This window comes from Amblyraja radiata, chromosome 6 (assembly GCF_010909765.2).
Source record: "Amblyraja radiata isolate CabotCenter1 chromosome 6, sAmbRad1.1.pri, whole genome shotgun sequence".
Classification (NCBI taxonomy): domain Eukaryota; kingdom Metazoa; phylum Chordata; class Chondrichthyes; order Rajiformes; family Rajidae; genus Amblyraja; species Amblyraja radiata.
In genome coordinates, this window is record NC_045961.1 from 19,278,931 (window position 1) to 19,290,869 (window position 11,939).

Genomic DNA, 11,939 nt, shown 5'->3' on the forward strand with positions numbered 1-11,939 from the left:
GTATCGACACTGTGGACGGCTTGATTGTAATCATGTATTGTCTTTCTGCTGACTGGTTAGCACGCAACAATAGCTTTTCACTGAATCTCGGTACATCTCTGGAAATCTTGCAACGTGTTGTCGATCTGCGATAGATGACGAGGTGGTTGGGAAGAATAGCCCTCTTTGTAACATTTCTCCTGTTCTTATGCACAGGATAACAGTGTTAGTCCAGCAGGTTGAGACTAGTTTCTTTAACATTTATTCTCCAGGTTGCACTTAGTGTGTCGAGTTGCCCTGAAAGTACGGTGGTGTTTCTTTTCTCTTAAATTGGTGATGTGGCAGTGATGCTAATACATCTCAGAAATGAAAAACAAAGGAACGGCAAATGCTGATTTATACCAAAGATAGACACACAAATGCTGTAGCAACTCAGCGGGTCAGGCATCATCTATGAAGAACATGGATAGGTGCATTTCCGGTCAGCACCAATTGCAGGGTGGTGGGGGGAGTGGGGGGGGGGGAGGGCAAAGCATGGCTTGAGAACAGGGATAAGGTGGTTTTTCGGGTCAGGCTTCTTCAGACACCTGTCACCTATCCATTTTCTCTTGTGTCTATCTTTGGTATAAACCAGTATGTGCCGTTTTGTTTTATTACATTAGGTCATAGATGATCACAGGCGGGGGGGGGGGGGGGGGGGGGGGGGGGGGGGGGGGGGGGGGGGGGGGGGGGGGGGTTGATAGGCAGATGGGTGGACAAAGACCAGAGTTGAACACACAAAATGTGACACAAAAGGATTGGAAAGTTGCAAATTGTGAAGCTGGAGGATTGACGAGGTGCAAATTGTTCAGGAATGTCGGTGAAGGGGAGGGTAGAGGAGTGATGGTTGCAGGGATGAGGGGGCGGGGTTGACGTTTTGAGTTGGGATCCTTCTGACTGATAGTGGGAGGTGGGGGGGGGGAGAAATCTGAAAGAGAGGACGGGCAGGACAAAGCCTGGCAGGTTATGGGTTGATACAGGAGGGGTGGGGGGTAATTGTAGACTTATGTGTTGTACAGGTCCAGTAAGTAGATACTCTGGATTCAGACATGAACATATCTTAATGCAGAGATATGAATGCTGTTCAGTGTGACTTTTTTTTGCATATCCAGTGATTATGTGCAGCCATTCAAATGTAGCCTCCGGAAAAAATGGGTCCTTTTCAGAATAGCAGGCAGTGACTAGTGGGGTACCCCAAGCTCAGTGCAGGGACCCCAGCTATTTATAATATATATTAATGATCTGGATGAGGGAATTGAATGCAACATCTCCAAGTTTGCGGATGACACGAAGCTGGGGGGCAGTGTTAGCTGTGAGGAGGATGCTAGGAGGCTGCAAGGTGACTTGGATAGGTTGGGTGAGTGGGCAAATGCATGGCAGATGCAGTATAATGTGGATAAATGTGTGGTTATCCACTTTGGTGGCAAAAACAGGAACGTAGACTATTATCTGAATGGTGGCCGATTAGGAAAAGGGGAGATGCAACGAGACCTGGGTGTCATGGTACATCAGTCATTGAAAGTAGGCATGCAGGTGCAGCAGGCAGTGAAGAAAGCAAATGGTATGTTAGCATTCATAGCAAAAGGATTTGAGTATAAGAGCAGGGAGGTTGTACTGCAGTTGTACAGGGTCTTGGTGAGACCACACCTGGAGTATTGCGTACAGTTTTGGTCTCCTAATCTGAGGAAAGACATTCTTGCCATAGAGGGAGTACAGAGAAGGTTCGCCAGACTGATTCCTGGGATGGCAGGACTTTCAAATGAAGAAAGACTGGATAGACTCGGCTTGTACTCGCTAGAATTTAGAAGATTGAGGGGGGATCTTATAGAAACTTACAAAATTCTTCAGGGGTCGGACAGGCTAGATGCAGGAAGATTATTCCCGATGTTGGGGAAGTCCAGAACTAGGGGTCACAGTTTAAGGATAAGAGGGAAGTCTTTTAGGACCGAGATGAGAAAATCATTTTTTACAGAGAGTGGTGAATCTGAGGAATTCTCTGCCACAGAAGGTAGTTGAGGCCAGTTTATTGGCTATATTTAAGAGGGAGTTAGATGTGGCCCTTGTGGCTAAAGGGATCAGGGGGTATGGAGAGAAGGCAGGGATGGGATACTGAGTTGGATGATCAGCCATGATCATATTGAAACATCTCGCTCCCCCATCTTGCAGAGACTGACTGAGGCACTCAACACTTCCGGGTTTTATAGGCCCTCCGTAAGGGGCCTTCAGGAGAGAGAATCTCAACATTTTTTAAACACTAATGTCTCTTTTATTTTTCATCGATGGGAAAAATCCTCTTGTCCTGCGCATCGGGGGGGGGGGACTCCGATTAAGATGGCCAAAAATCACAGCCGTAAGTGGCAGCGTTTTTTCTAAAATCAATATACAGAACAACAAGAAGTGGTCAAGATCAGACTTTTTGTAATATAAATTACCAATTCAGAATGCAACCTCACTCTGACACAAACTCTATGCAGACCGCACCCAAGGTCAGGATTGAACTTGGGTCTCTGGCGCTGTAGGCAACAACTCTACCTCTTTACTGTGATGCACGTAGACATGCATCAATCCCCAACGAGGATGGGAATGTGGGAAAAGAGGGCCATATGTTTTCTTCCAACTCTTTTTGTCAAAATTCTTGTGAAGTGGTGCATTTTACTGTGTGTGAGCTGAGGTGATGTGGACCGTAAAAAGATCATGTGAAACTAGGGCCCAAAACATTTCTTTAACGATTAATAAAGCAATTATAAAGTGCAAAACAGCATGAACAGTTTTTTGACTGATGTTGTGAGAAGTGCCCCTTGACCCATCCACCCACAGGCAAAGTTTTTCTTGTTTTCAATTTTAGAAATATATAGAAACATAGAAAATAGGTGCAGGAGTAGGCCATTCGGCTGATCATCCAACTCAGTATATGGTTTTGGACAAAATTCCTATTTTGAATCTGCTTTACAAGTCACCTCCAGTGACCCAGTCATGGAACTCACTCATCGCCGAGTGCATTCAGTGCAAAAAGTTTTACATTTCATGTTTAATCGAAAATTACAAATGTTATTGCAACCAAAACAATGAAGCAATTTATGTTTTTACAGGGACATCTCATGATTAATCGTGAAAGCAAATTCTAAATTAATTAGATCATAAAACTTTACAACGTGGAGTCATTCGGGTCGTTGATTATTCATGCGTTTCCATTATTAAAAAATTACTGATGAGAAATTTCCTACCACCATTTTTGAAGGACATTTTATATTGCTGTGGCGCAGCGGTACCGTTGCTGCCTCGCAGTGCCAGAGACCCAGGTTAGTTCCTGACTACAGGTGCTGTCTGTAGGGAGTTTGTACATTCTCTCTGTGACCGCGTGGGTTTTCTCTGGGTGCTCCGGTTTCCTCCCACACTCCAAAGATGTGCAGGTTTGTAGGTTAATTGGTTTCTGTAAATTGTCCCTAGAAATTGATCGGCGAAGGGCTTGTTTCCATGCTGTATCTCGAAACTAAACTAAATTAAACTAAAACTGAACATAAATGTTCTAATCTGTTCTCTGTTCTCTTACATGAAATTGATGAAAATAGTTTGACCGTTTCACAAATTAGTGGGCTCTCTTAATCTAAGCTCTAATTAATATTCGCAATGGCAGCTTGGATTTGTGTGATATCACTGCTGTGGAAAAACAAGGCACAATCAGGCACTTACGGCTCTGGATCCAGTGAAGTACTGGGGACTAAGAATCATTTCCAAGATGTATTATATGGTGGAATTATGAGTGGTGTAAGGTCCAAAAAGAGAGGGGTGAAAGTTTCCTGGGAGGGAATTACTGCAAGTTAGATGCAGCTAAAGGCATAACTACTAATAGTGGGTACACAAAAATGCTGGAGAAACTCAGCGGGTGCAGCAGCATCTATGGAGCGAAGGAAATAGGCATCGTTTCGGGCCGAAACCCTTCCTCAGTGGCGTAGCGGTAGAGCTGCTGCCTTGAAGCGCCAGAGACGCAGGTTTGAATCTGAGTATAGGTGCTGTCTGTACGGAGTTTGTGCGTTCTCCCTGACTGCGTGGGTTTTCTCTGGGTGCACCAGTTTCCTCCCACACTCCAAAGACGTACAATCTTGTCAGTTAATTGGCTTTGGTAAAAATTGTAAATTGTCCCTAGTGTTTAGGATAGTGTTAGTGTACGAGGTGATCATTGATTGGTGCGGGCTGGGTGCACCGAAGGACACTGTATCTCTAAAGTCTAAATCTGATCTGATTTTGTATGAAAACATAGCTTTTTACAGTACCTTGGTACAGGTGACAATAGTAAACATAAACCTGAACAAAAAACCCCAAGTCCTTAAGGGCCTGTCGCACTTGGGCGTCATTTACGCGACATCGTTTACGCGTCACGAAGCACGACGCGTGCGTCGTAACACGCGCATGCCGTGCATTACGCGTGCATGGCGCGTGGTGGCGTAGGCAGTGACGTGTGGTATCGCGCGGCGCCCCAGGATTTTGGGATTGTCAAAATCCTCGCTCGCCACCTGAGTGACGCGCAAATGACGCCCAAGTGGGACAGGCCCTTTAGTGCAACCAAAGCCAAAGTCCACAGAAGTTCATAGTTGAGGTTAGTTGTGTCATGTAAACTGGTTCAAGAAGTTATTATTGAACCAGGTGGTCAGACCAGGTTTTCAGACTCCTGTACCACCTTCTCCAAAACCCTCCCAAAGTCCAACATGAACTCTTCTCAAAGTTGAACTCCATTTGCTTCTCATTGATTACCCTCTTTGAGTTGTCATGAAGTCAGTGACCATCCACGTCATCATCCACTCTGCCAACCTTTGTCTCATTTTCAGACATTAAAATGCTTGCCCCCCAGCCCAAGTGTAAGTTGTGAATGAAATCTGAAGGATTGTCATAAATCCATAACTCATGTACAGAGGTCATCATTGCAAAGTATCACTTGGACTTTAAAACATCTTATGGATAGCAATGGTTTAGTGTGATATGGGCCAAATGTAAACTAATGGGACTAGCCACTAAGGGGGGGGGGGGGGGGGGGCACCTGCTGCCACGTGCTGCGACGTGCAGTAGATAGGACAGTTCGGTACTTTTGTAACTTTATCAGTGCCAGATACTTGCCGACATACTAACTGCCTAGGTTGTAGGCAAAACAAAGCATTTCACTGTGCCTAGTTTACATACATTCATTCAGCTTGGAAGGGGCAGCTTAAACGGGACACGGACGAGTTGGGCCGAGGGACCTGTTATCCAACTGTATGAATCCGATTCTGTGACATCCTTTCTCATCCACCACTGGGTTTAATGGCAGTGAGACAGTTTTATATTCAGAGGCCAATTTCTTTACAGACTTCCTGGTTAATAATCTATTTGTGTGGCAGTACACCAGTGCCTTTTAGAAGTCCATGTAACCCAATCCTGCAGTACAGTGTGGGACAGTGTAAGACCAGAGGGCACAGCCTCAGAATGCAAGGGCGCACCTTTAGAAAGGAGATGAGGAGGAATTTATTTTGCTAGAGGATGGTGAAAGTGTGGAATTCATTACCACAGATGCCTGTGGAGGCCGTCAATGTGTATTTTTAAGGCGGAGGCTGACGGATTCTTGATTAGTACGGGTGTCAGGGGTTATGGGGAGAAGGCCGGAGAATTGGGTTGAGAGGTAAGGATAGATCAGCCATGATTGAATGGCGGAGTAGATTCGATGAGCCAAATGGCCTAATTCTGCTCCTGTGACATATGAACTAGCTTGGTTCATTATCTCAATCGAAAGTCCATTCAATTGGCCAGACACTTTTTCTTTCAATACTCCTGTTCTCCTTGGTAGCTTTCCAGATTAAAGTTATTTTGTACCTGAACATGGTTTTTCACTGCTGTTAGGCTAACTAGCCTATAGCTTCCTGGTTTAGCACCATGTATTTCTCGAATACGAACACTCTCCGCTTTACGCACTAGGCGACTTATGTTAACTCGCACTTAGGTAAACAATTCTGTACTCAGTCTCTCGTGTAATCAAGGAACTTTGTGATTTGCACAGCACTGTACGATCACTGACGTTTACATCGGAAACAAGCTAGCAATGGTGGTGGTAATTACCCAGAATGCTGCGCGCCGCAGGTAATGCCCCATCGGTGTGAGTCGATTTACTTAAAATCTGACGTAAAATCTGACATGTTTACTGTTCGGCGGGCTGAAGGGTCTGTTTCCATGCTGTATCTATCAAGCAATCACACTTAATACACATGATAGATATAAAATGCTGGAGTAACTCAGTGGATCAGGCAGCATCTCTGGAGAAAAAGAATAGGTAATGTTTTGGGTCGGAACCCGTCTTCATACTGAAAGTAGAGGCTAGGGGGAGGGATAAACTGGAGGCGAGTAAAGGCCAGAACAAATCAGGGACGGCAACAAATAACCTCAGGAACCTATAATGGCCCATTGTTGACAAGGGAAGATGTGATAACAAGAGGGATAAAAGGATGCGAACAGTGAAACTGGTAGAACAACTAGGGTGGCGGAGGGGGGGAGGGGGGGGAGGGAGAGTGAGGGAAAGGGAGGGAATGTGGGAGTTACTTGAAATTGGAGATATCAACGTTCATACCGCTGGGTTGTAAGCTGTCCAAGTGAGGTATGAAGTGCTGTTCCTCCAAAAGTGCTTGCTTTCCCGTTGGATTGGAGACATGTTTATCAGGGAAGTTCTCCATCATGCACATCAGAAATATTTCTCAACTTGTCCGGCCTGTACTTGTGAATTGAAATTCCACAGCAGAAAATCATATTTCATTTTAGTTACATTTCTTCAAAAATCTGCCAGCACATTTGCTTATCTAATACTTTCTGGATTGCTGTTAAAGAGAATCACCCAACAAGGTAAAAATCCTCCCAGTACCTTTCAACTCAAGGAAAATTGATTCATCTGATTTTGATACATTACATTCTTGCTGTTTAGAAATGAAGTTGTTTCTTTTCCCATTTCTCTTATTTCTGATCTCATGGTCGCCACATATATTCAGGATACAAAGTGCTGGAGTATCTCAGCAGGTCAGGGCAGCATCTCTGGAGAGCATAGATAGATGACGTTTTTAGTCGGGACCAAAATATCACCTATCCATGCTCTCCAGAGATGCTGCCCTGACCCGTTTAGTTTAGAGACTATGAACGGCTTGATTGCAATCATGTCTAGTCTTTTCTTTAACAGGATATCACGCAAACAAAAGCTGTTCACTGTGACAATATTAAACTAAACAAAGCCAATTAACCTACAAATGTGTATGTTGTTGGAGAGTGGGTGGAAACCAGAGCATAACTCCGTACAGACAGCACCCGTAGTCAGGATCGAACCCGAGTTCCATGGCGCTGTAAGGCAGCTAGTTTACTACTGTGCCGCTTACTGCTCCAGCATTTTATGCCATCCCTCAATCTTGCCCCTGCAGCGCATTGTTATTTCTATGTAAAATCAAAGAACTGCAGGCCTTGTTTTTCCAGTGAAGATAATAGTCATAGAGCACGAAACAGGCCCTTCTGCCCAACCCGTCCATGTCCAATCTAAGAGAGTGCCATTTGCCTGCATTTGGTCCATATCCATCTAAACCTTTCCTCTCCATGTACCTGCCGGTGTCTTTTAAATGTTGTTGTTGTACCTCCCTCTCCTACCTCCTCTGGCAGTTCATTCAATATCCACACCACCCTCTGAGAGGAAAAGCTGCCCCCCAGGTTCCTATTAAATTTCCCCTCTCATCTTAAACCTATCTCTTCTACCTACCCTGCGTTTGTTTAAGAGAAGATGGGCACAAAGTGCTGGAGTAACTCAACGGGTCAGGCAGCATTTCTGGAGAAAAAGGATGGGTGATGTTTCGGGTCGGGACCCTTCTTCAGACTGAAAGTAGGGGGTGGGAGGTGGGATGAAGAGCTGGAGATGAGAAAAGACCAGGACAAATCAGGGCCGGCAATGAATGACCTCAGGCAAGGTAGTACTCTGGTAGGTCCGTTGTCGGCCAGGGAAGGTGTGATCTCAAGAGGGTTACAATAGACAATAGGTGCAGGAGTAGGCCATTCGGTCCTTCGAGCCAGCACTGCCATTCACTGTGATCATGGCTGATCATCCACACCAAGTACCCCATTCCTGCCTCTTCCCCCACATCCCCTGACTCTGCTATCTTTAAGAGCTCTATCCAACTCTCTCTTGAAAGCATACAGAGAATTGGCCTCCACTGCCTTCCGAGGCAGAGAATTCCACATTCATAACCCTCTGTGGTGATTACAATATGGTGAACTGGTTAAACGACAAGGATGGAGGAAGGGGGGAGGAGAGGGGTGTGTTATTTCTATGTTTATTGTTTTAATTTATTTCCCTTTCTGTTTTCCCTGCTATTATCAAATGACGGCATGGAGTCAGGGTGGCGCAGCTGCCTTACAGTGCCAGAGACCTGGGTTCGATCCTGAATCCAGGTACTGTCTGTAAGAAGTTTGTACATTCTCCCCACGAACAGCGGGGTTTTCCCCGGGTGCTTCGGTTTCCTCCCACTCTCCAAAGATGTACAGGTTTGTAGGTTAATTGGCTTGGTATAATTGTAAATACTCCCTGGTGTGTGTAGGATAGTGTTAATGTGCGGGGATCGTTGGTTGGCATGGACTTGGTGGGCCAAAGGGCCTGTTTCCATGCTATATCTCTAAATTAAACTACACTAAGACACTGAATCCTTTCCAGCAGTAATGATTACACCTCGAGGATTAATGTTCACTTTAGTCCTTGTTCGAGCTGTATCCGATCTTTGCCCACACCCACAATCACAAACCCACCCAGAGGCCTCCCTCCCACATCGCTCCTCAGCATATTACCTTCTGTTTCCAACTCCGGAAACTCTGCCTGAGGGAGCCTTTTCCTGCCTGATGCCTGTTTCAGCATGTGTCCTCTGACTTCTATCCGTACAAACTCCATGCAGACAGCACCAGTAGTCTGGATCGAACCCGGGTCTCTGCCGCCGTAAGGCAGCAACTCTACCATGGTGCCACTGTGTCTCACCTTAAACCTATATTCTCTGGTTCTTGATTCCTCTGCCCTCCCTGGGTAAAAGCTTCTCTGCATTCACCCTATCTATTCCCCTCATGATTCTATGCACCTCTATTCCATCACTCTTCAGCCTCCTGCGCTCCAAGAAATAAAGTTTTAACCTGCCCAAGCATTCACAAGCTCAGGCCCTTGAGTCCTTGACACATCCTTGTAAATGTTCTCTGAAATTTGTTTCATGTCTTATTGTATTTCGACATTGTCTTTCTTAGCACCAACCATTGGAGTGCCGGGCAATGAGTGGTGATCTTATAAAGTTGTGTAAGATCAAGAGAAGAATAGATAGAGTATTTTGCCCAGAGTTGGGGAATCTTGAACCAGAGGCCATCGGTTTAAGCTGCGAGGGGAAAGATTTAATAGGAACCTGAAGAACAACTTTTCCCACACAGAATGGATGAATGGAACGAGGTGCCAGTGGAGGTAGTTGAGGCAGGTACATGGATGGGAAAAGTTCAGAGAAATTGTGGGTCAAACGCAAACAGGTGGGACTGGTGTTAATGTGGTGTCTTGGTCGACACAGACAGGTTGGGCTGGAGGGCCTGTTTCGGGCTCTGAAGCCTTCAAGAAATACAGCTGCCGTTGTGTGAAATCTACAGGGTTTGGTTCAAGACATAAAAATGGTTTTTACTGTAACTATATATTGTTTTACGGGAAAATTGCCATTAGAATGAATAATATATGAAAGCAAGTTACTGAAGTAATTAAATTAATTGATTTAAGCGAGTTATTTATGCACACCAATTTGAAAAAAGCATAAATTGGAAAGTAATTTTTCCTACTTGCTCACAGTTGTATTGTTAATGCACTAAGCGGGGAAGAGGCTTCGTATATGAGTAAAAGAATAGAAGACAGCAAGACAGAAGAGACAGCAATTGTTTCCTTACACTACCTGAATGCCTGTATTGTGCCACAGAAGGCTGTGAAGGCCAAGTCATTGAATATTTTTAAAGTTCAGATTGATAGGTTCTTGATTGGTAAGGGTGTTATGGGGAGAAGGCTGGAGAATTGGGTTGAGAGGGAAAGATAGATCAGACATGATTGAATGGCAGAGTTGACTCGATGGGCCGAATGGCCTAATTCTGCTCTTATGAACTACCTTGGTCCATTATCTCAATTGAAGAAGTTAATTCAATTGGTCAGACACTATTTTCCTTTTATCACTCCTGTTCTCCTTGGTAGCTTTCCAGATTCAAGTTATTTTGTACCTGAAAGTAGTTTTCAATTATTTTTTCACTGCTGTTAGGCTAACTAGCCTATAGCTTCCTAGTTTAGCAGAGTGGACTTGATGGGCCGAATGGCCCAATTCTGTTCCGATACCTTATGAACCTATGAACATATGAGATGCCTAAGGTTGTTGCATGAATGATTTTCGTGACCTTTGGCTGCCTGATGCATGATTAAGCCAAACAAAGTCAGAAAATTCTGTAGTTGTCATAATGGCGTGAGTTATGTATCCTATCAACACTGAGCTGGTCTTGGATGTCTCCAGGAAGGCAAAGCTTATTTTAGTGACCTCGCAGGTGACCTTGTCATTACATTTAAAACAAGAGTGCTTCGGGATAAGGTGAAAGGATTAGATATGCTCTTTCCTGAGAATTCCTTTCACACATGGAGTGGTTGGAGCCTGGAACGCGCTGCCTGGTCGACCGGTCACGGTGGCGCAGCAGTAGAGTTGCTGCCTTACAGCGAACGCAGCGCCGGAGTCCCAAGTTCGATCCCGACTACGGGTGCTGTCTGTACGGAGTTTGTACGTGCTCCCCGTGATCTGCGTGGGTTTTCTCCAAGATCTTCGGTTTCGCCCCACACTATAAAGACGGACAGGTTTGTAGGTTAATTGGCTTGGTAAATGTTAAAATTGTCCCCAGTAGATTAATGTGCGGGATCCTTGGTCGGCACGGACCCGGTGGGCCGAAGGGCCTGTTTCCGCGCTGTATCTCTAAACTAAACTAAAATTACGTAAAGCATTTAGGAAGCATGGAGCCGACCATATGAATTTCCAAGGCACAGCACGCAACGGTTCAAATGCAGGTTCGATGCGCCTAGTGTGGGTAAGTACAATGGGCGGCACAGACACGGTGGGCCGAAGGGTCCAGTCTGCGCTGTGCTTCTCTTCAACTCTATTAAAACAAGACGTTAATTGTTTCTCCATTCCCTTTCCTCTTCTAGATAGCATTACTAAACATGAAGTCTGCTCCCCTGACAACTACACTCTGGAATAGATGAAAGCTACATCTGAAGATGTCTCTACCTTCCCTTGCAGGGTATATTTGCTTTTGTACAAAAGCTGGTTTGTAAGTAAATTGTATCTCTGAAAAATGATGACTTCCAGGTTTTATAAAATTAATCAATTTTTTAATAAATTTGTTAAAAGTTTCCCAGTTGTCAGCGTGCTTTTTAAAATGTTCTAGAAAGTACAGTCTGTAATATTGGAAATTAATTTGTACATTGGTGCTTTCACTCTCCTTTCACTTTAATAAGATAATTTAGATAATGGGCGAATACATTACAATTAATATATATTAATGTACAACTGTGGAACAAAGTAATAATAATAATAATGGATGGGATTTATATAGCGCCTTTCTAGAATACTCAAGGCGCTTTACATCGCATTATTCATACATTCCTCAGTCACACTCGGTGGTGGTGAGCTACTTCTGTAGCCACAGCTGCCCTGGGGCAGACTGACGGAAGCGTGGCTGCTAATCTGCGCCTACGGCCCCTCCGACCACCACCAATCACTCACACACATTCGTAGATTTCCATGACAAAGTAAGAAATTATTTTCAAAAAATGCTGGAGTAACTCAGAGGGACAGACTGCATCACTGGAGAGAAGGAATTGGTGACGTTTCAGGTCTTCAGACTGA

The 11,939-nt window shown here is 44.7% G+C and overlaps 1 protein-coding gene across 2 annotated transcripts in view; it reads left to right on the plus strand.

Annotated features, from left to right (window-relative positions):
• mcph1 (microcephalin 1) overlaps positions 1-11,444 on the plus strand; it is an 88,451-nt gene extending 77,007 nt beyond the window's left edge. For both annotated transcript variants that reach the window (XM_033022292.1, XM_033022291.1), the window contains one exon: positions 11,237-11,444. In XM_033022292.1, the coding sequence (XP_032878183.1) occupies positions 11,237-11,289 (53 nt within the window). In that variant the 3' untranslated portion in view covers positions 11,290-11,444. The remainder of the gene's footprint in view (positions 1-11,236) is intronic.
• Positions 11,445-11,939: the final 495 nt, after the last annotated feature.